The sequence below is a fragment of the Macaca nemestrina genome, chromosome 1 (assembly GCF_043159975.1).
Source record: "Macaca nemestrina isolate mMacNem1 chromosome 1, mMacNem.hap1, whole genome shotgun sequence".
NCBI lineage: Eukaryota > Metazoa > Chordata > Mammalia > Primates > Cercopithecidae > Macaca > Macaca nemestrina.
The window spans coordinates 195,853,853-195,876,746 of NC_092125.1; the positions used below are offsets into that span (position 1 = coordinate 195,853,853).

The 22,894-nt window shown below is 44.9% G+C and overlaps 1 protein-coding gene across 1 annotated transcript in view; it reads left to right on the plus strand.

The window, feature by feature from the left end:
• The first annotated feature begins 457 nt into the window (after positions 1-457).
• The window catches only part of LOC105494757 (splicing factor 3a subunit 3), a 35,069-nt gene continuing 12,632 nt past the window's right edge, over positions 458-22,894 (plus strand). Inside the window, exons 1-14 of the mRNA XM_011763532.2 lie at positions 458-651; positions 955-1,002; positions 2,665-2,717; positions 2,820-2,925; positions 6,337-6,409; positions 6,858-6,949; positions 9,890-9,972; positions 11,573-11,711; positions 12,784-12,852; positions 13,262-13,329; positions 13,493-13,600; positions 15,671-15,740; positions 22,227-22,391; positions 22,504-22,614. Of these exons, the coding sequence (XP_011761834.1) occupies positions 556-651; positions 955-1,002; positions 2,665-2,717; positions 2,820-2,925; positions 6,337-6,409; positions 6,858-6,949; positions 9,890-9,972; positions 11,573-11,711; positions 12,784-12,852; positions 13,262-13,329; positions 13,493-13,600; positions 15,671-15,740; positions 22,227-22,391; positions 22,504-22,614 (1,281 nt within the window). The 5' untranslated portion in view covers positions 458-555. The remainder of the gene's footprint in view (positions 652-954; positions 1,003-2,664; positions 2,718-2,819; positions 2,926-6,336; positions 6,410-6,857; positions 6,950-9,889; positions 9,973-11,572; positions 11,712-12,783; positions 12,853-13,261; positions 13,330-13,492; positions 13,601-15,670; positions 15,741-22,226; positions 22,392-22,503; positions 22,615-22,894) is intronic.

Below are 22,894 nucleotides of genomic sequence, written 5' to 3' on the forward strand. Positions count from 1 at the left end.
AAAGTGCTGGATTACAGGCGTGAGCTACCGCGCCCAGCCTCACATGTGAATTTCTTTAAAAACACCACCAGCAAAACCCCACTATTCCCATTTTACTAAGAAAGGTGCTGAAGTCCAGAGAAGCAGAAAATGTTCTCATAATTTACGCTGAAAGCTGCATCCTCAAGTTCCGGTTTCCCATCTCCCAGCTGCACTCCAACTGCTCGCGCAGTCCCCACAGTGTACCTGCCCGCCCAGCCGGCCCCAGCAAGCCCCAGGAAGTGGTCCGCTGAACCTCGGGCTCTTGGGTTTTCCTATGCCCCCTGGAGGTATCTGCAAACCTCTCGGCATCGCTCCACCACACCTCCGACCAGCAGGTGGCACTGTTGCCATCTCCATAACATAGACTGGCCTTCCTTGTGGTGCTCATGTTTTCCTAAGTCCCCGGGCACTTCCGGCACTCGCGGAACTTTGATGCAGCTGGATGCGCAACGTGGGGACTCAGGCGCGCCGGGCGGCAGGAGTTGCTTCCGGCCGTGTAGGTGGTCTGAATTGGGAGGCTGCGGCTAAGGGAAGATGGAGACAATACTGGAGCAGCAGCGGCGCTATCATGAGGAGAAGGAACGGCTCATGGACGTCATGGCTAAAGAGATGCTCACTAAGAAGTCCACGGTGAGTGGGGCCTGAGCAGGGGCTGCGGCAGGGGCATGGGCCTCAATCCCGTGTTTGACCTCTGAGAGCTTGCTTTGGCCCTCAGCGCCTCCCCGCACTCCGCCTCCTGCCTCCTCCGGGGCTCCCTCTCCGAGCTCCGGTCTTGGTAACCTCCTCCCGGGGTCCAGAGCCCCAGAGGCCTTTCTTCCTCAGCTGCTAAAACCTGAGCGGATAAAACCTGAGCGGGTAAGCTCCGCCCTCGGGCGGCCTTTTCTATTCCAGAACGCAAGCTAACGGCGTTTGTGTCACCGTTTGCTTTTTCAGCTCCGGGACCAGATCAATTCTGATCACCGCACTCGGGCCATGCAAGATGTGAGTGCCCAGCTGTCTGTCACTCTGGGTTGGCGAGGGCGGGAAAAGAGAGGGGAAGTGAAGTGCGGGGTCTCAGCATGAGCACTGGCTAAAGGTGACCGGATTGGCCCGTCGCGAGCTCTCTGCCTGGACAGATGTCCACAGGCTGCCGGATGTAAGGGTGCTTCCTCAGTTCTCTGAATGGGGAACTCTTACGCATTCTTCGTTAATCGGAAAGGTGCCCCCCTTTTTTTTTTCTTTTGAGACGGAGTCTCGCTCTGTTGCCCAGGCGCGGTCTCGGCTCCCTGCAACCTCCGACTCCCGGGTTCAAGCGATTCTCCTGCCTCAGCCTCCGGAGTAGTTGGGATTACAGGCGCTCGCCACCAACTAATTTTTGTATTTTTAGTAGAGACGGAGTTTCAACATTTTGGTCAGGCTGGTCTCGAACTCCTGACCTCGTGATCCACCTACCTCGGCTTCCCAAAGTGCTGGGATTACAGGCTTGAGCCACTGCGCCTGGCTTACACGTGTCCGTTCTTACAGCATCCTGTATCCCTTGGATGTGCAAACAATAGTTATGAGGAGTCCATGACTCAGGTGCACAGCTACAATCCTTGCCTTAAAAAAATATATATATATATATATATGTATGTATGTATACCGTATATTAGTGTTTTTCTCCCAGGATACTGCTTTAAAGCATTTTGGACTACTCAACTGCATTTGTCTGGTAGTAGTTCAATTTATTACTTAAAAGAAAAACAAGATGCTATTTAAATTTTTAAACAAGGTGATGAGTAAATGGAGGTTCATTTTACTACGTTCCTTACTCTTGGGTACGTTTGAAACCTGTTTAAAAAGGAATAAAAGACTTACTTGGACCTTCTGATTTTCAGGAGATGATCAGATTCCAAGCCCTCAGCCCCAAAATACTCTGAAAACCAAGGATTTTATTTTTTTCCCCTTGGGTGATTGATTATTTGGTGTCAAAATCTGACCTGCTCTCACTTGACAGGTTTACTGGCCTGAACCTGTGATAGGCTTTTTATGGTCTTTAATTTACCCCACTTAGTAAATAAGGTATAAGGTTTACTGCAGAACTGTGTGCTCCAGATTCCACTAGGGCTGTTACATATGTGATACCTTTTTTGAACTTAAAAATTCCAAATTCTGAAACAAATCTGGGCCCAAAAGTTTTGGAGGAGGGGACTATGTACCTGTACCATCCCGAATTAGTATATTTTGACTACAAAGGAAGCCTATGTAATGTTTATTTAGCCTGTCTACTCCTCAGTCAAGCTTTTTGAAATAGTGAATATCATCTTTATCTTTGAGGATGTTAGGTGGGAGCTAGTGTTTAGCCAAAGAGGGTGAGTCTGTTACAGGGAAAGTTAGGCATCCGTGGTATGTAAAAATAGGAGCCACCCCTTAAATGTTATCATTTAGGTAATCTTCCAATTGACCTGCTTAAAAAACTAACCAGGAATCAGGGCTGTTAAAGGGCTATTGAAAAACTAACCAGGAAACAGGGCTATTAAAGGTACTAGGAAGCACAGAACTGTTAAGACCATGTCCATATCTCTTGAGATTGCCCTGGGCTTTGACTGGAGAGCCCTTGTTGTTTGCTTAGCTCTACATTTGTGCAAATTGCCTCATTCTGATGGTTTTGTATTTGCCTTTCAGAGGTATATGGAGGTCAGTGGGAACCTGAGGGATTTGTATGATGATAAGGATGGGTAAGTGACAGTCACAGCTAATCTAGGAGTTAGTGCTTCTGAGGAGCCATGGTTAGAGGACTGACTTTGTGCTCTATTTTTGAAATTTTCCTGAAATTGCAGATTACGAAAGGAGGAGCTCAATGCTATTTCAGGACCCAATGAGTTTGCTGAATTCTATAATAGACTCAAGCAAATAAAGGAATTCCACCGGAAGCACCCAAATGAGGTATGTCCTCCGAAAAGTATTTTCTCCAGACCTATCTTTAAAGCATATAAAGGAAAGGTATAAAGGAAACTGGACATGTGCTATTCAAATGCACTTCAAGAAAGAACTTGCCATTTAGGTGCAAGGACCATAGTTAGCTGACATCCTACAACTGCAGTGTTTTCAGCATCTCCCTCAGCTTTGAAGCCAAGGCTGGCCGGGTGCGGTGGCTCACACCGGTAATCCCAGCACTGTGGGAGGCTGAGGTCGGCGGATCACCTGAGGTCAGGAGTTCGAGACCAGCCTGACGAACATAGTGAAACCCCATCTCTACTAAAAATGCAAAAATTAGCCAGGCATGGTGGCATGCGCCTATAATCCCAGCTACTTGGGAGGCTGAGGCAAGAGAATCACTTGAACCCGGGAGGCGGAGGTTGCAGTGAGCCGAGATTGCGCCATTGCACACCATCCTGAGGGACAAGAGTGAGACTTCATCTCAAAAAAAAGCCAAGGCCACATTTCGTGGGCAGCTCCTGGCCAGTGACTAAGCACAGTATGGGTACTAGGGCCCAGCAATTTGGTCCACTGTGAGACTCCTCTGATGAGTTATCTTTGCTCCACGGCTCCCCATTGGGTGGGTCAAGATTTTGTCCAGTCTGCATTGTGGTCTAGGCTATCCTGGCCTAATCCTGCTTTCTCCTCCTTTTTGTCTTTCACAGAGATTACTCCCCCCAATAAATTATGCTCCTAACTCTGTCTTTTTTTTTTTTTTTTTTTTGAGATGGAATCTCACTCTGTCACCCAGGCTGGAGTGCAGTGGCACGATTTCGGCTCTCTGCAAACTCCACCTCCCAAGTTCACGCCATTCTCCTGCCTCAGCCTCCTGAGTAGCTGGGACTACAGGTGCCCGCCACCACGCCCGGCTAATTTTGTGTATTTTTTAGTAGACACAGGGTTTCACCATGTTAGCCAGGATAGTCTCGATCTGCTGACCTCAATCCACCCACCTCGGCCTCCCAAAGTGCTGGGATTACAGGCATGAGCCACCACGCCTAGCCCTCATATACCCTGGAGCTCACTTATAATAAGGTAGTTAAGAGAAAAAGGGCCTGGGAAGGCTTCCATCAGAAAGGTCACATGACCACTCCAGGTGGTGTTGCCTTACAGAAGTTAAGCAAAAGAGAGTTTCAGAAAGGCAGTCATGGTGTCAACTTATTGATTGATAACTGCCAGGATTGCTGTTTCATTAAAGTAGTAGGAATGGAAATCTGGTCACAAGGTAAAGATGGGTAATGGGGAAATATAAGTATGGAGTATGGAACATGCATTTGAAAGGCTGGTAGCAGCCGGGTTCAGTGGCTCACACCTGTAATTCCAGCACTTTGGGAGGCTGAGGCAGGTGGATCACGAAGTCAAGAGTTTGAGACCAGCCTGGCCAACGTGGTGAAACCCGTCTCTACTAAAAACACAAAAATTAGCTGGGCTTGGTGGTGCACGCCTGTGATCCCAGCTTCTTGTGGGGCTGAGGCAGGAGAATCGCTTGAACCCAGGACATGGAGGTTGCAGTGAGCTGAGATCACTCTGCTGCACTCCAGCCTGGGCAACAGAGCAAGACTCTGTCAAAAAAAAAAAAAAAAATCTGGTAGGAAAAAGAAGGGGAGAAACAGGAGGGTATTGGGGAAGATAAAGAAGCATACTTATGGCCAGGCACGGTGGCTCAAGCCTGTAATCCCAGCACTTTGGGAGGCTGAGACAGGCGGATCATGAGGTCAGGAGATCGAGACCATCCTGCCTAACCCGGTGAAACCCCGTCTCTACTAAAAAATACAAAAAACTAGCCAGGCGAGGTGGCGGGTGCCTGTAGTCCCAGCTACTCGGGAGGCTGAGGCAGGAGAATGGCGTAAACCCGGGAGGCGGAGCTTGCAGTGAGCTGACATCCGGACACTGCACTCCAGCCTGGGGGACAGAGCGAGACTCCGTCTCAAAAAAAAAAAAGAAGCAGCTTACTTATTTGAAGGAGCACAGGGAAAAAGGAAGAGATTAAAAACAGCAAAAAAATAGAGGCTGTTTATTGTAGTACATAGTGTGGGGGTAAACGAAGGGATCCTCACACACATAGCCCCCTTGGAGGATGGAGAGTGAGGTCTTCTGCTAACCAAGAGAGAATAAATGAATACCATTCTGATGTGTTCACCTTATTCCAGCCATGGTCAAAAGGTAACGAGGAATAAATGCTTAAATAACTGGTTAGAAGGATGCCCAAGATATACTAAGTGTCAGAAGCAAGTCTTTTATGCTAAAAAAAATAATAAAAACGTATGCAGGCATGAATGTACTAGTACAAATACATATATTTAAATATATAGAGCACTGTTTTCCAAACTTTCTGCATATTTGAGCCACCTGGGGATCTTTAAAATGTACTGATACCTGCCTGCCTTTGATTTAATTGGTATCAGGTGCATCAGAATTAAAAAAAAAAAAAACTCCCCGGGTGATTCTAATATGCAGCAAAGTTTGGGAACCACTGGCATAGGAAAAGCTCTGTTAACAGTGGTTACCTGTTCTCAGGAGAATTAATAAAGGTGGACTTTTGAGGTTTTGTGAGCATGTGTTACTTTAGTGAGTTTTACTCAAACTATACAAAAAAGCGGGGGAAAACAAGGTAATTGGAGAACAGTAGTAGCTTCCTAGTGAAAAATCAAGGCCAAATCATCAGAAGTCCAACTTTCTGTGTATTTCATTTCTGTGATCTTGCAACTTTTACATTGAAAAATCCACCTAAGGTCGGGCACAGTGGTTCATGCCTGTAATCCCAGCACTTTGGGAGGCCAAGCTGGGCAGATCACTTTAGCTTAGGAGTTTAAGACCAGCCTGGGCAACATGGCAAAACCCTGTCTCCACTAAAAATATAAGAATTAGCCGGGCTGGGCGCGGTGGCTCAAGCCTGTAATCCCAGCACTTTGGGAGGCCGAGACGGGCGGATCACGAGGTCAGGAGATCAAGACCATCCTGGCTAACACGGTGAAACCCCGTCTCTACTAAAAAATACAAAAAACTAGCCGGGCGAGGTGGCGGGCGCCTGTAGTCCCAGCTACTCGGGAGGCTGAGGCAGGAGAATGGCGTGAACCCGGGAGGCGGAGCTTGCAGTGAGCCGAGATCTGGCCACTGCACTCCAGCCTGGGCGACAGAGCAAGACTCCGTCTCAAAAAAAAAAAAAAAAAAAAAAAAAAAGAATTAGCCAAGCATGGTGGTGCGTGCCTGTAGTCCCAGCTACTCGGGTGGCCAAAGCAGGAGAATCGCTTGAACCTGGGAAGTAGAGGTTGCAGTGAGCCAAGATTGTGCCAGTGCACTCCAGCCTGGGCGACAGAGCAGAGTCCGTCTCAAAAACAAAAAAGAAAAATCCACCTGAGCTTTTACTTTTCCCCTCAGATCTGTGTGCCAATGTCAGTGGAATTTGAGGAGCTCCTGAAGGCTCGAGAGAATCCGAGTGAAGAGGCACAAAGTAAGTAGAGGTGAAAATTTCATTCGGCACCAGCAAAAGTACAGGTTAATTACAGCTCAGATTTGCAGCCATGGCCTCAGATATATTTATAGCCAGGATTTCTTGCTGGTTTCGTCTTTGCTGGTTTCTGGGCTAGAGTGACATCCTAAATTGGTCTTGGGCGCACAATGTTCATTTTGTTCTCTCCTACCTCAAATTTACTGGCTTGGAAAGCCAAGGATTGTTCACTTTAGGTCACGATACTAAAATGAGTCAGCCCTTGTTACCTTGTAAGAGAACACTCACTTTTGATCTCACTTAACTTATTGGAGGTTATATTGTGAGCAAAGGGAGGACATTTGGGTGAAGTGCTGCCTCAGGAAACTAGGAACAAGCAGTCCATTTGAAAAGGTAAGTCCAAGAGAGTGGTGTGTATAAACTGAATCATTGATGTATCTGATTCCTTCAGACTTGGTGGAGTTCACAGATGAAGAGGGATATGGTCGTTATCTCGATCTCCATGACTGTTACCTGAAGTACATTAACCTGAAGGCATCTGAGGTAAGACCTGGGAAAGGGCAGAGAGGTTCTGATTCTCGAAGTGAGTCAGGACACTAGACTGGAACTAGTAGACATGAAGCCATTGTAAAATGTCTTCCTTGTGTTTTAAAACTGTTATGTAAATATTAAAGAGGTGATACGCTTTCTTGGAATGAAATACTATTCAAAATGAAGTTTTCTACAGTGAAAACAAGCATATTTATTTATTAATAAATTTTATTTTTTTATTTTTGAGATGAGGTCTTACCATGGTGTGATCGTTGCTCACTGCAACCTCGACTTCTGGGCTCAAGTGATCCTCCCGCCTTAGCCTTCTGAGTAGTTGAGGATACAGGTGCATACCACCACCACACTTGGCTAATTTTTGTATTTTTTGTAAAGATGGGGTCTTGCAGTGTTGCCCAGGCTGGCCACAAACTCTTCACCTCAAGTGATCCTCCTGTCTCAGCCTCCCACGGTGTTGGGATTACAGGCATGAGCCACTGTACCCAGCCCATTATCAATACAACAAGCGTATTTTACCTTTGCCAAAATAAATCTTTTTTTTTTTTTTTTTGAGACAGGTTCTCATTTTGTCACCCAGGCTGGAGTGCAGTGGCGTGATCTTGGCTCGCTGTATCCTAGACCTCCTGGACTCAAGTGATGGATCCCGCCTCAGCCCCACCAAGTACTTGGGACTACAGGCGTGTGCCACCATGCCCAGCTAGTTTTTTGTATTTTGTGTAGAGATGGAGTTTTGCCCTGTTGCCAAGGCTGGTCTCAAACTCCTGAGCTCAAGCAATCCGCCTGCCTTGGCCTCACAAAGTGTTGGGATTATAGACGTGAGCCATTGCACCCAGCCTTACATAAGATTTCTTTAAATTTTTTTTTTTTTTTTTAATAAATACCATTTTCCTGGCCGGACACAGCCACTCACGCCTGTAATCCCAGCACTTTGGGAGACCAAGGCAGGCAGATCACCTGGGGTTGGGAGTTCAAGACCAGCCTGACCAACGTGGAGAAACCCTGTCTCTACTAAAAATACAAAATTAGCTGGGCATGGTGGCACATGCCTGTAATCCTAGCTACTCAGGAGGCTGAGGCAGGAGAATCACTTGAACCCAGGAGGCGGAGGTTGCGGTGAGCCGAGATTGCGCCATTGCACTCCAGCCTGAGCAACAAGAGCAAAACTCCATCCAAAAAAAAAAATTTTTTTTGTAGAAATAGGGTTTCACTGGCCGGGCGCGGTGGCTCACACCTGTAATCCCAGCACTTTGGGAGGCCGAGGTGGGCAGATCACGAGGTCAGGAGTTGGAGACCATCCTGGCTAACATGGTGAAACCCCGTCTCTACTAAAACTACAAAAAATTAGCTGGGCGTGGTGGTGGGCGCCTGTACTCGGGAGGCTGAGGCGGGAGAATTGGTGTGAGCCCGGGAGGCGGAGCTTGCAGTGAGCCAAGATGGCGCCACTGTACTCCGGCCTGGGCAACCGAGCGAGACTCTGTCTCCAAAAAAAAAAAAAACAAAGAAATAGGGTTTCACCATGTTGTCCCAGGCTGGTCTTGGACTCCTGAACTCAATCAATCCTCCTGCCTCAGCTTCTCAAAGCCTTGGGATTACAGGCATGAGCCACTGTGCCCACCTAGATTTATGTTTTCTTCTAGGTGTCCCTGGTTTAGACGCAAACAATACTAGATACATGAAAGACACAACAACGTGATCTTTCTGTCAGCAAAAAGCTATTTAATGTCTTTTCTTAAAGATGTTTAAAAATAGCTTATCAGGCCGGGCGCGGTGGCTCAAGCCTGTAATCCCAGCACTTTGGGAGGCCGAGACGGGCGGATCACGAGGTCAGGAGATCGAGACCATCCTGGCTAACACGGTGAAACCCCGTCTCTACCAAAAAAAAAAATACAAAAAACTACCTGGGCGAGGTGGCGGGCGCCTGTAGTCCCAGCTACTCGGGAGGCTGAGGCAGGAGAATGGTGTAAATCCGGGAGGCGGAGCTTGCAGTGAGCAGAGATCTGGCCACTGCACTCCAGCCTGGGTGACAGAGCGAGACTCCACCTCAAAAAAAAAAAAAAAAAATAGCTTATCACGGGCCGGGCGCAGTGGCTCACACCTGTAACCCCAGCAATTTGGTAGGCCAAGGCAGGTGGATCACCTGAGGTCGGGTGTTCAAGACCAGCCTGACCAACATGCAGAAACCCTGTCTCTACTAAAAATAGAAAAAATTAGCCAGGCGTGGTGGCGCATGCCTACAATCCCAGCTACTCAGCAGGCTGAGGCAGGAGAATCGCTTGAACCTGGGAGGTGGAGGTTGCAGTGAGCTGAGATCATGCCATTGCACTCCAGTTTGGGCAGTAAGAGCCAAACTCTGTCTCAAAAAAAAAAAAAATAGCTTAGGACGAGATGAGGTTTAATATGGCAATCTCAAAAGGATCACAAAGATACACGTGATTAGATTCCTCATGGAGTTGTGAGGAAATGTTCCAGAAGTGCAGTGACCAAACTTCAAGTTCCATGTGGGCAAGTCAGGTCCCTTGCCTGTTTTGTTGTCTTCTGTACCCCATACTTGGTACAAAGATGCTCAATAAGTAGTTACTTGCGTGAACAAATGGCACCTTTGAGGACCTTGTTTTAGGATGTCAGAGTCTTTAACCAAGACCCTAGCGTTAGGTAATAATCGACAAATGTTTCTTTTAGTTTAATGTTCATTAACTTGATGTTTATTTTATAAAGTTAATTATGTCTGATATTTTCCTTCAGTCCAGTGAAATTAACACTCCAATTGTAGTAGGATTGAATGATGGGAAAGCAGAAAAAAAACAAAAATTAGCCAGCCCTTATTACTTTGTTAGAAAACATTCAATTTTGATCTCACTTATTGGAGATTATATTGTAAGTTGTTACAGTATAAATACCTAACTGAATTTCTTGTCATTTCTTCCCTCTTTGAAGAAACTGGATTATATCACATACCTGTCCATCTTTGACCAATTATTTGACATTCCTAAAGAAAGGAAGAACGCAGAGTATAAGAGGTAGGCATTAATAGCTTCTAGGTCTCTCCTGGATTTGATTAGAAGATAATGTGAAGTTTTTGAGGTTGAAGTTCTGAATTTGTTGCCTGGAATGCATACATGAAGGCGTACTTCCAGGTTCATTGGAGGATGGGGTTATGAATAATGTGGTTTTAAAACCTTTGCGATGCTCTGGATGTGAACAAAAGTGTGTCTGTGGGCACATCTTCCATTATATGCCCATACTGTTCTTAATTTTGTCTCATTGTATAAGGAACTCTCCCACTCTGGGACTTCTGTGTTTTCGGAGTTTTATGGGAAAAAAATTAGACTTTCTCAGATTGTGACTGAAGTGAGATGCTTAGGTGTGATGTATAAGTGAAAAATTTATGTTTTTGTTAATTACTCCCCTGATTAGTGATTTTTTAATTTCCCCTCTTTTTCTCATTTTCTTTTTAATGAAATCTTGTATTTTGTGAGGTAATTAAGACCTTAGTATTTAGCATCATTTTATGAGAATAAAAGGAGGTGGGAAAGGTCAGAATCAAAATGACATGTTGGGAAAAATGTCCATTCTAAGTTCATTTAAAAATGAATATTGGCCGGGCACGGTGGCTCACACCTGTAATCCCAGCACTTTGGGAGGCCAAGACAGGCAGATCACCTGAGGTCAGGAGTTCGCGACCAGCCTGACCAATGTGGAGAAACACTGTCTCTATTAAAAATACAAAATTAGGCCGGGCGTGGTGGCTCACGCCTGTAATCCCAACACTTTGGGAGGCTGAGGTGGGCAGATCACAAGGTCAGGAGATCGAGACCGTCCCTGGCTAACACGGTGAAACCCCATCCCTACTAAAAATGCAAAAAAGTAGCCAGGCGTGGTGGCAGGCACCTGTGGTCCCAGCTACTTGGGAGGCTGAGGCAGGAGAATGGCGTGAACCTGGGAGGTGGAGCTTGCAGTGAGCTGAGATCGCGCCACTGCACTCCAGCCTGGGCGACTGAGGGACTCCGTCTCAAAAAAAAAAAAAAAATGCAAAATTAGCGGGGCACGGTGGCTCACACCTGTAATCCCAGCACTTTGGGAGGCTGAGGCGGGCGGATCACGAGATCAGGAGATCGAGACCATCTGGCTAACACGGTGAAACCCCATCTCTACTAAAAATACAAAAAAATTAGCCGGGCGTGGTGGCGGGCGCCTGTAGTCCTAGCTACTTGGAAGGCTGAGGCAGGAGAATGGCGTGCACCTGGGAGGCGGAGCTTGCAGTGAGCCGAGATTGTGCCACTGCATTCCAGCCTGGGCAACAGAGCGAGACTCCGTCTCAAAAAAAAAAAAAAAAAAAACAAAATTAGCTGGGCGTGGTGGCGCATGCCTGTAATCCCAGCTACTCGGGAGGCTGAGGCAGGAAAATCACTTGAACCTGGGAGGTGGAGGTTGTGGTGAGCTGAGATTGTGCCGTTGCACTCCAGCCTGGGCAAGAAGAACGAAAGTCCGTTTCACAAAAAAAAGCATTAAAAAGATAGCATTACTAGAATTATAAGTACTATATATTCTACAGGGAATAACAAGATAGCAAAAATAGAAACCCTTTTTGCTTTCTCTGCATTGTATGTTCCTCTGTAGATACCTAGAGATGCTGCTCGAGTACCTTCAGGACTACACAGATAGAGTGAAGCCTCTCCAAGATCAGAATGAACTTTTTGGGAAGATTCAGGCTGAGTTTGAGAAGAAATGGGAGAATGGAACCTTTCCTGGATGGCCGGTGAGCTTCAGTGGGGTGTGAATGATGGACATGCCAAGGAATTGAAGTAATTATTTTCCTTTATCTTGAGCTTCCACTTTAGGGCATTAGGTATCAATTCCTTGGTATCACTTGTGACAATGAGGTATTCCCTGCCAAGTATGCTATGTTTTTTTGTTTGTTTGTTTTTCTTTTTCTTTTTTTTGGAGACGGAGTTTCGCTCTTGTTGCCCAGGCTGGAGTACAATGGCAGGATCTCGGCTCACCTCAACCTCCACCTCCTGGGTCAAGCAATTCTCCTGCCTCAGCCTCTCGAGTAGCTGGTATTACAGGCACCCGCCACCACACCCAGCTAATTTTGTGTTTTTAGTGGAGATGGGGTTTCTCCATGTTTGTCAGACTGGTCTCAAACTCCTGAGCTCAGGTGATCTGCCCACTTCAGCCTCCCAAAGTGCTGGGATTACAGGCATGAGCCACCGCACCCGGCCGTATGTGAGGTTTTTTTGTGTGTACTTTGGAGCAAGACTGTCAGGGTCCACTTGCCTTTGACTGTGCCCAGATTTTCACCAATCACATCATTACTGTTACGTGGTTCCTGCCAACCAAGAGCCTATCAGATCATATGTTAGGAATCTACATTCTCACTTCTGGGGATAAACATGGGTTTTTCCTGAACTCTCCAGGGAGAGAATGTGGACCAACCTTACCTTCATCCTAAACCTGGTGGTTTGTTTGTTTGTTTTGTTTTGCTTTGTTTTGTTTTTTGGGAGACAAAGTCTCCATCTGGCTTCTAGTCTGGAGTGTAGTGGCATGATCATACCTCACTGCTGCAGCCTCAACTTCCTGGGCTTAAGAGATCTTCCTGCCTTGGACTCCTGAGTAGCTGGGACCACAGGCACATGCCACCATGCCCAGCTAATTCATGTGGTTTTTTTGTAGAGATGGGATTTCACCATGTTGCTCTGACTGGTCTCTAACTCCTGAACTCAAGCAATTCACGCATCTAGACCTCCCAAAGTGCTGAGATTACAGGTGTGAGCCACCACGCCTGGCCTAAACCTGGATCTTAATAAATACCATATTGTTCTTTCCAGAAAGAGACAAGCAGTGCTCTGACCCATGCTGGAGCCCATCTTGACCTCTCTGCATTCTCCTCCTGGGAGGTATGTTTCCTTCAGCAGTAGTACTGTTCTTCCTGTCTATTTTTCTATCTTTAAAGACTGCTCTGCTGTCTTTAATACCATGGTTGTGTTGTGATAAGGCACTATTTCTTGGGATCAAGCATCTACAAAGAAAGTAGCAAAGTAAAAAGAAAAAAATTACTACTTGGGAAACTGAAATAATCATTCTAACTACATTAAGCTGTAGTAAAGTAAATGGAACACTACCAGTATGGTTAAGTCTGAAGATAATTACAGATTCAGTCCTCTGGAGAGTTTAGACTTACTGTCAGATTGGCTATGAAATGTGTGGTCCTGCCACAGCCTCAGGAACACCCACCCTCTGGCCTGCATTTGGGGTTTCCCAAAAATCTGTTAATGTAATATTGTAATTTTTCTCTTCTTTGTACAGGAGTTGGCCTCTCTGGGTTTGGACAGATTGAAATCTGCTCTCTTAGCTTTAGGCTTGAAATGTGGCGGGTAAGGAATGGTTTTTCTATCAAAACTATTCAATTTGCTGTGTGTTTGCACAGTCTTCTAAGTAGCTCTGATTCCATTTTTTTTCTGTTGCTCCACACTGCAAAAACAAGCGAGCCTCTGTGGTAAAGTAACCCTGAAATCCTTTGCCATCCTGTCTCCTTAGGACCCTAGAAGAGCGAGCCCAGAGACTCTTCAGCACCAAAGGAAAGTCCCTGGAGTCACTTGATACCTCTTTGTTTGCCAAAAATCCCAAGTCAAAGGGCACCAAGCGGTGAGTGGCTGGGGTAGCACTGCTGCTTGTGGCTTTTAAATGTTATTCCCATGCCGAATTTTTAACCACAGTGGAGACTTTAAAGCCTGCTTTATCCCCGTTATTGGTCGACAGAGATCCAGTCTGCTCTTTCTCTTTGCTAATAGAGAATACTATCACTGTTAATATAAACAAAGGACTGTCTGTATTCATCTGATTGAGAGCACATCAAGTTTCTAAGTTTGAAACCGTGTTCTTGGCACCTTTAATAGGTTATAGAGGCTAAAAGGCTAAATAGGTTCAAGAACTATTTTTCTAAGCTTATTTTTGGTAAAGTTGAATCTAATTCTTGAGCTACATACTTAGACAAGGTATTTTCTTTTTTTTTTTTTTTTTTTTTTTTTTTTGAGACAGAGTCTCACTCTGTCGCCCAGGCTGGAGTGCAGTGGCCGGATCTCAGCTCACTGCAAGCTCCGCCTCCCGGGTTTACGCCATTCTCCTGCCTCAGCCTCCCGAGTAGCTGGGACTACAGGCGCCCGCCACCTCGGCCGGCTAGTTTTTTGTATTTTTTAGTAGAGATGGGGTTTCACCGTGTTAGCCAGGATGGTCTTGATCTCCTGACCTCGTGATCCACCCGTCTCGACCTCCCAAAGTGCTGGGATTACAGGCTTGAGCCACCACGCCTGGCCTAGACAAGGTATTTTCTTTTTTTTTTTTTTTTTTTGAGACAGAGTCTTACTCTGTCACCCAAACTGGAGTGCAGTGGTGCAATCTCAGCTTACTGGCTGGAACCTCCACCTCCTGGGTTCAAAGGATTTTCCTGCCTCAGCCTCCTGAGTAGCTGGGACTACAGGTACACACCACCACATATGGCTGATTTTTTGTATTGTTAGTAGAGATGGGGGTTCATCATGTTGGCCAGGCTGGTCTGCAGCTCATGAGCTTAAGTGATCCACCCGCCTTGGCCTCCCAAAGTGCTGGGATTATAGGTGTGAGCCACTGCGCCTGACCCAGGGTGGTTTTTTTTTTTTCTTTTTTGAGATGGAGTCTCGCTCTGTTGCCCAGGCTGGAGTGCAGTGACACAATCTCGGCTCACTGCAACCTCTGCCTTCTGGGTTCAAGCGATTCTCTTGCCTCAGCCTCCCGAGTAGCTGGGATTACAGATACGCAACACCACACTGGCTAATTTTTGTGTGTTTTTTGTTTTTTTGTTTGAGACAGAGTCTTGCTTTGTCGCCCAGGTTGGAGTGCAGTGGCGCAATCTCAGCTCGCTGCAACCTCCACCTCCCTGGTTCAAGCGATTCTCTTGCCTCACTCTTCCAAGTAGGTGGGATTACCAACGTGCGCCACCATGCCTGGCTAGTTTTTATATTTTTAGTAGAGACGGGGTTTCACCATGTTGGCCAGGCTGGTCATGAACTCCTGACCTCACGTGATCCAACCGCCTCAGCCTCCCAAAGTGGTGGGATTACAGGCGTGAGCCACCGTGCCTAGCTAATTTTTGTATTTTTAGTAGAGAGGGTTTCACCGTGTTGGTGAGGCTAGTCACAAACTCCCAACGTCAAGTGATCGCCAGCCTCATCCTCCCAAAATGCTGGGATTACAGGCATGAGCCACCGTGTCTGGCCCAGTATTTTCTTAATGTACTTTTTTTTCTAATTCTCACAACAACCCAGAAAATTAGTTGTTATCCTGAGTTTTTGCAGATAAGGACTCAGAAAAGTTATGGAATGTGTCCACTCTCATAGTTCTAAGTAGCAGAGTCAGGATTTGGGCCTAGGTCTACCTGCTGCAGAGCTTGCTCTTACATACCACATTTCCTTTGTAGATTATAATGATGGCAATGTAAGCAGTCTTGATATGTCCTTCATCTTCTAGGTGAGGTCATAGAGGAAGCCTCCATGCATTCTGAGAAATACCCTCAGTATTTGTCAATAGAGTCCTGAGATGAACAGAGCATTTGTCATAGCATAGTATTTCTCATGTGCTTATAATTTTTAATGCAGTTGTGCAATAAATGTTCCCAGATATAGGGAACAAAGCAATGGATGAGAGAATTCTTGAGTGATACAGCTTGTTTCTTTTTCTCAGAGACACTGAGAGGAACAAAGACATTGCTTTTCTAGAAGCCCAGATCTATGAATATGTAGAGATTCTTGGGGTAAGTGACTGACTGCTGAAAGTGGAAAATGGTATAAAGCACAGGAGTTAAAGGGAGAGGAACTCACGGAAGATATTTTTTTCTTTTTTTTTTTTTTTTTTGAGACGGAGTCTCACTCTGTCGCCCAGGCTGGAGTGCAGTGGCCGGATCTCAGCTCACTGCAAGCTCCGCCTTTTGGGTTCACACCATTCTCCTGCCTCAGCCTCCCGAGTAGCTGGGACTACAGGCGCCTGCCACCTCGCCCGGCTAGTTTTTTGTATTTTTTAGTAGAGACGGGGTTTCACCAGGTTAGAGAGGATGGTCTCGATCTCCTGACCTTGTGATCCGCCCATCTCGGCCTCCCAAAGTGCTAGGATTACAGGCTTGAGCCCCGCGCCCGGCCGGAAGATATTTTTTTCATTAGGTTCAAAAGAGGAGTGGATAGCTGATAAACTAGTATGGCACAAAATAGAGGTCAGGGTATGAGGCTCTTCAGTAAGTTCCTATTCTGTTGTTAGATGATACTTCCAAAATTGTCCAATTCCCATAAAGCCAGACATGGAGAATAGAGTCCCCTCGCAATATAATGTCCAGAATAGTGCAGATTCTGTGCCTGAGCTTCAGAAAATACTCAGGGGTAGCCCACAAAGCAGACACTCAAAAGGGCAAGTAACAAAGGCTACTCAAAGCAGCCTTTCAGTTATGACTTATAAAAAGGCATTTTCGTAAGTCATCTTATGTAAGTCAACTTACATGTTCATAAGATTGTGAGAAAATTAGTAGGGCTAGAATATTAGTAGTACAAAGCTGGCAGTGAATGTTCTCCTTGAATATTTTAGGAAGAACTGAAGTGTGGGTTGGGGTAGAGAAAGGCCTAGCCTGACCAGTATGCTTGTCTCAGAGAGAAAGTAGGGAGAGGAGTAGGAGGAAAAGAAATCTCTTTCTAGAAAGAAAAAGTGGAAGAAATGGCAGCACTCATCCAGAGAAGATGATCAATGTCTTTGGAGTCCTTCAGAAGACCAGCCTTTCTGATCGTGTCTGCTGTGTACAGTTTTTTTGTTTTTTGTTTTTTGGTTTTTTTTGAGACAGAGTCTTGCTCTGTCGCCCAGGCTGACGTGCAGTGGTGCAGTCCGGGCTCACTGCAACCTCCGCCTCCAGGGTTCAAGCGAGTCTCCTCCCTCAGCCTCCTGAGTAGCTGGGACTACAGGCGTGTGCCACCATGCCCAACTAGTTTTTTGTAGTTTTAGTAGAGGCGGGGTTTCGCCATATTGGCCAGGCTGGTCTCGAACTCCTGACCTCGTGATCAGCTTGCCTCAGCCTCCCAAAGTGCTGGGATTACAGGTGTGAGCCACCACACCCAGCCCGATTTTTAACTATCTCAGAGCCTTTCCTTTTACACACACTCGCATGGTCCTTTTAGTGGATGGCTCTGGGTCAGATAGCTTGTTTACATATTTTTGTTTTTTGCCATGGACATTTTCATTCTGCCTCTGAGGACCATTCATATAATAGCTGTAGAACTAGTCACCTGTGATTCTGTTATGACCACTTTCAGTAAAAGGCTAGCTAGACATTGGACATTGGAGAGACATATTCTCCACTGTGACCTTGGGCTGTGCTAGTGTGGGCAGCAGGCTGAGTTGCCAGTCTTGTGAGTGGCTGGGAGGCCACTCATGCCCTTGACATGAGGTTTGTCCGCTTTCTCCCTCCCTTTTTTTTGAAACAGCACCTCACTCTGTCACCCAGGCTGGAGTGCAGTGGCGGGATCTCAGCTCACTGCAACCTCCGCCTCCTGGGTTCAAGTGATTCTCGTGCCTCAGCCTCCCTGGTAGCTGGAACTACAGGTGTGTGCCACCACACCTGGCTAATTTTTGTACTTTTGGTAGAGGCAGGGTTTTGTCTTGTTGGCCGGGCTGGTCTTGAATTCCTGGGCTCAAGTGATCTGCCTGCCTTGGCCTCCCAAAGTGCTGGAGCCACCAGGCTGGCCTCCATCCTTTAAGAGCATTTTGCTTTCCCTGCCAGGAGATGGCACTATTCTCTTTGGAATTCCAACCAGTTCTAGCCAAATGCTTTCCAGAAGTTGCTCTCATTATGAACTGATAAGATTTTTGCCGTTATTATACTATTTGTTGATGTCTGTTGGTTTTTGGACATTATGCAAATTTTTTTAATACAGTAGTGAATATGACACAGCCTCTTGCCCTTGAGAAACTCATTTTGTGGTTAGTGGAGACAAATAATTACAATATAATTTGATACTTACCTGAATACAGTGAGGTTGAGTCTTCTAAGTAGAAAGAGGGAGCAGAAAAAGTTTCTGGTAGAGGAAACAGGAAACACAAAGATACAACAGTATTAGATAAAATTATATCTCCTAATGCTAACCCTCCCCCCTCCCACCACTCCCCAACAGGCCCCAATATGTGATGTTCCCCACCCTGTGTCCAAGCATTCTCATTGTTCAATTCCCACCTATGAGTGAGAGCATGCGGTGTTTGGTTTTCTGTCCTTGCGATAGTTTGCTCAGAATGATGGTTTCTAGCTTCATCCATGTCCCTACAAAGGGCATGAACTCATCTTTTTTTATGGCTGCATAGTATTCCATGGTGTATATGTGCCACATTTTCTTAATCCAGTCTATCATTGATGGACATTTGGGTTGGTTCCAAGTCGTTACTATTGTGAATAGTGCCGCGATAAACGTATGTGTGCATGTGTCTTTATAGCAGCATGATTTATAATCCTTTGGGTATATGCCCAATAATGGGATGGCTGGGTCAAATGGTATTTCTAGTTCTGGATCCTTGAGGAATCGCCACACTGTCTTCCACAATGGTTGAACTAGTTTACAGTCCCAACAGCAGTGTAAAAGTGTTCCTATTTCTCCACATCCTGTCCAGCACCTGTTGTTTACTGGCTTTTTAATGATTGCCATTCTAACTGGTGTGAGATGGTATCTCATTGTGGTTTTGATTTGCATTTCTCTGATGGCCAGTGATGATGAGCATTTCTTCATGTGTCTGTTGGCTGCATAAATATCTTCCTTTGAGAAGTGTTCATGTATTTTGCCCATTTTTTAATGGGGTGGTTTGATTTTTTCTTGTAAATTTGTTTAAGTTCTTTGTAGATTCTGGATATTAGCCCTTTGTCAGATGAGTAGATTGTAAAAATTTTCTCCCGTTCTATAGGTTGCCTGTTCACCCGATGATAGTTTCTTTTGCTGTGCAGAAGCTCTTTAGTTTAATTAGATCCCATTTGTCAATTTTGGCTTTTGTTGCCATTGCTTTTGGTGTTTTAGTTATGAAGTCCTTGCCCGTGCCTATGGCCTGAATGATATTGCCTAGGTTTTCTTCTAGGGTTTTTATGGTTTTAGGTCTAACATTTAAGTCTTTAATCCATCTTGAATTAATTTTTGTATAAGGTGTAAGGAAGGGATCCAGTTTCAGCTTTCTACATATGGCTAGCCAGTTTTCCCAGCACCATTTAATTAGGGAGTCCTTTCCCCATTTCTTGTTTTTGTCAGGTTTGTCAAAGATCAGATGGTTGTAGATGTGGTGTATTATTTCCAAGGACTCTGTTCTGTTCCATTGGTCTATATCTCTGTTTTGGTACCAGTACCATGCTGTTTTGGTTACCATAGCCTTGTAGTATAGTTTGAAGTCAGGTAGCGTGATGCCTCCAGCTTTGTTCTTTTGGCTTAGGATTGTCTTGGCAATGTGGGCTCTTTTTTGGTTCCATATGGACTTTAAAGTAGTTTTTTTCCAATTCTATGAAGAAAGTCATTGGTAGCTTGATGGGGATGGCATTGAATCTATAAATTACCTTGGGCAGTATGGCCATTTTCACAATATTGATTCTTCCTATCCATGAGCATGGAATGTTCTTCCATTTGTTTGTGTCCTCTTTTATTTCATTGAGCAGTGGTTTGTAGTTCTCCTTGAAGAGGTCCTTCACATCCCTTGTAAGTTGAATTCCTAGGTATTTTATTCTCTTTGAAGTGATAGCGAATGGGAGTTCACTCATGATTTGGCTCTCTGTTTGTAGTGTATAGGAATGCTTGTGATTTTTGCACCCTGATTTTGTATGCTGAGACTTTGCGGAAGTTGCTTATCAGCTTAAGGAGATTTTGGGCTGAGACGATGGGGTTTTCTAAATATACAATCATGTCATCTGCAAACAGGGACAATTTGACTTCTTCTTTTCCTAACTGAATACCCTTTCTTTGTCTTGCCTGATTGTCCTGGCCAGAACTTCCAACACTATGTTGAATAGGAGTGGTGAGAGAGGGCATCCCTGTCTTGTGCCAGTTTTCAAAGGGAATGCTTCCAGTTTTTACCCATTCAGTATGATATTGGCTGTGGGTTTGTCATAAATGGCTCTTATTATTTTGAGATGCATCCCATCAATACCTAGTTTATTGAGAGTTTTTAGCATGAAGGGCTGTTGAATTTTGTCAAAGGCCTTTTCTGCATCTATTGAGATAATCGTTTGGCTTTTGTATTTGGTTCTGTTTATGTGATGGATTACATGTATTTATTTGCGTATGTTGAACCAGCCTTGCATCACAGGTATAAAGCCAGCTTGATCGTGGTGGATAAGCTTTTTGATGTGCTGCTGGATTTGGTTTGCCAGTATTTTATCAACGATTTTTGCATTGATGTTCATCAGGGATATTGGTCTAAAATTCTCTTTTTTTTGTTGTGTCTCTGCCAGGCTTTGGTATCAGGATGATATTGGCCTCATAAAATGAATTAGGGAGAATTCCCTCTTTTTCTATTCATTGGAATAGTTTCAGAAGCAATGGTACCAGCTCCTCTTTGTACCTCTGGTAGAATTCAGCTGTGAATCCGTCTGGTCTTAGACTTTTTTTGGTTGGTAGGCTATTATTGCCTCAATTTCAGAACCTGTTATTGGTCTATTCAGGGATTCAGCTTCTTCCTGGTTTAGTCTTGGGAGGGTGTATGTGTCCAGGAATGTATTCATTTCTTCTAGATTTTCTAGTTTATTTGCGTAGAGGTGTTCATAGTATTTTCTGATGGTAGTTTGTATTTCTGTGGAATCCGTGGTGATATCCCCTTTTTCATTTTTTATTGCATCTGTTTGATTCTTCTGTCTTCTTTATTAGTCTTGCTAGCAGTCTATCAATTTTGTTGATCTTTTCAAAAAACCAGCTCCTGGATTCATTGATTTTTTGAAGTGTTTTTTGTGTCTCTATCTCCTTCAGTTCTGCTCTGATCTTAATTATTTCTTGCCTTCTGCTAGCTTTCGAATGTATTTGCTCTTGCTTCTCAGGTTCTTTTAATTGTGATGTTAGGGTGTCAATTTTAGATCTTTTCCAGCTTTCTCTTGTGGGCATGTAGTGCTATAAATTTCCCTCTACACACTGCTTTAAATGTGTCCCAGAGATTCTGGTATGTTGTATCTTTGTCCTCATTGGTTTCAAAGAACATCTTTATTTCTGCCTTCATTTCGTTATGTACCCAGTAGTCGTCATTCAGGAGCAGGTTGTTCAGTTTCCATGTAGTTGAGCGGTTTTGAGTGAGTTTCTTAATCCTGAGTTCTAGTTTGACTGCACTGTGGTCTGAGAGACAGTTTGTTATAATTTCTGTTCTTTTACATTTGCTGAGAAGTGCTTTACTTGCAACTATGTGGTCAATTTTGGAATAAGTGTGATGTGGTGCTGAGAAGAATGTATATTCTGTTGATTCGGGGTGGAGAGTTCTGTAGATGTCTATTAGGTCCGCTTGGTGCAGAGCTGAGTTCAATTCCTGGATATCCTTGTTAACTTTCTGTCTTGTTGATCTGTCTAATGTTGACAGTGGGGTGTTAAAGTCTCCCATTATTATTGTATGAGAGTCTAAGTCTCTTCGTAGGTCTCTAAGGACTTGCTTTATGAATCTGGGTGCTCCTGTATTGGGTGCATTTTTTTTTTTTTTTTGAGATGGAGTCTCACTGTGTTGCCCAGGCTGGAGTGTAGTGGTGGGATCATAGCTCGCTGCATCCTCAAACTCCTGGGCTCAAGCAGTCCTCCTAACTCAGCCTCCTGAATAGCTGGGACCACAGGTGCACACCTCCATGCCTAGCCAATTTGTAAATGTTTTGTAGAGATGGGATCCCACTGTGTTGCCCAGGCTGATGTCAAACTCCTGGCCTCAAGTGATTCTCCCACCCCAGCCTCCAAAAGTGATGGGATTACAGGCTTGAGCCACCACACCCAGCCAGGAAATATTTTAGAGTCAGAATAGATGAGACTGTTTTCTGTTGTTCTACAATAGCCTCAGATGAGTAATCAGGCAAGTAATGTAAAACCTTTTACTCTTTGCTTTGGGTTCAGGTAGAGCCTGCTGATAAGGAGTTCTGATATGAAGGCAAGATTTTCCTTTATTCTATAAGAAAGAACCTTATCTTTGGAAGTAAGGGGTCAGCAAAAGTTGTAGGAAAACAGGAAATTTCCCTTCTTATTCTGCACTAGTTTTTTCTGACTTTTCATTTATGGACCTGCCTTAGGAACAGCGACATCTCACTCATGAAAATGTACAGCGCAAGCAAGCCAGGACAGGAGAAGAGCGAGAAGAGGAGGAAGAAGAGCAGATCAGTGAGAGTGAGAGTGAAGATGAAGAGAACGAGATCATTTACAACCCCAAAAACCTGCCACTTGGCTGGGATGGCAAAGTAAGTCTCAGAACTACCACTTTCTCCCCATTCCCCATTTTGGAAACAGATACAGAGTTTAGTAGGCTAACACTACTTCTTGTTTTTTTTTTTTTTCTTTTTTCTTTTTTAGCCTATTCCCTACTGGCTGTATAAACTTCATGGCCTAAATATCAACTACAACTGTGAGATTTGTGGAAACTACACCTACCGAGGACCCAAAGCCTTCCAGCGACACTTTGCTGTAAGGAATTCAGAGCCATTTTTTCTGGGAATTGAAGTAAAAACATGAGACTTTTAGAGAAAGAGAGTAGAAGTAGCCTATGTGGACCTCTGGTGTCCAGAGCCGAAGGGAATCAGAGAAGGATGGTTTTAAAATCAAGCCCATGGTGTTTGACTTTTGGCACCAATGTTAGTCTTAAATACCTGAGATAGTTTCTGGAGGAATTCTACCACTCCGCTCTTTAAACCTTACTTGGTTTTCTCTTGCCTGCTCTTAACGCTTCTCTGTTTTTGTCTTTCTG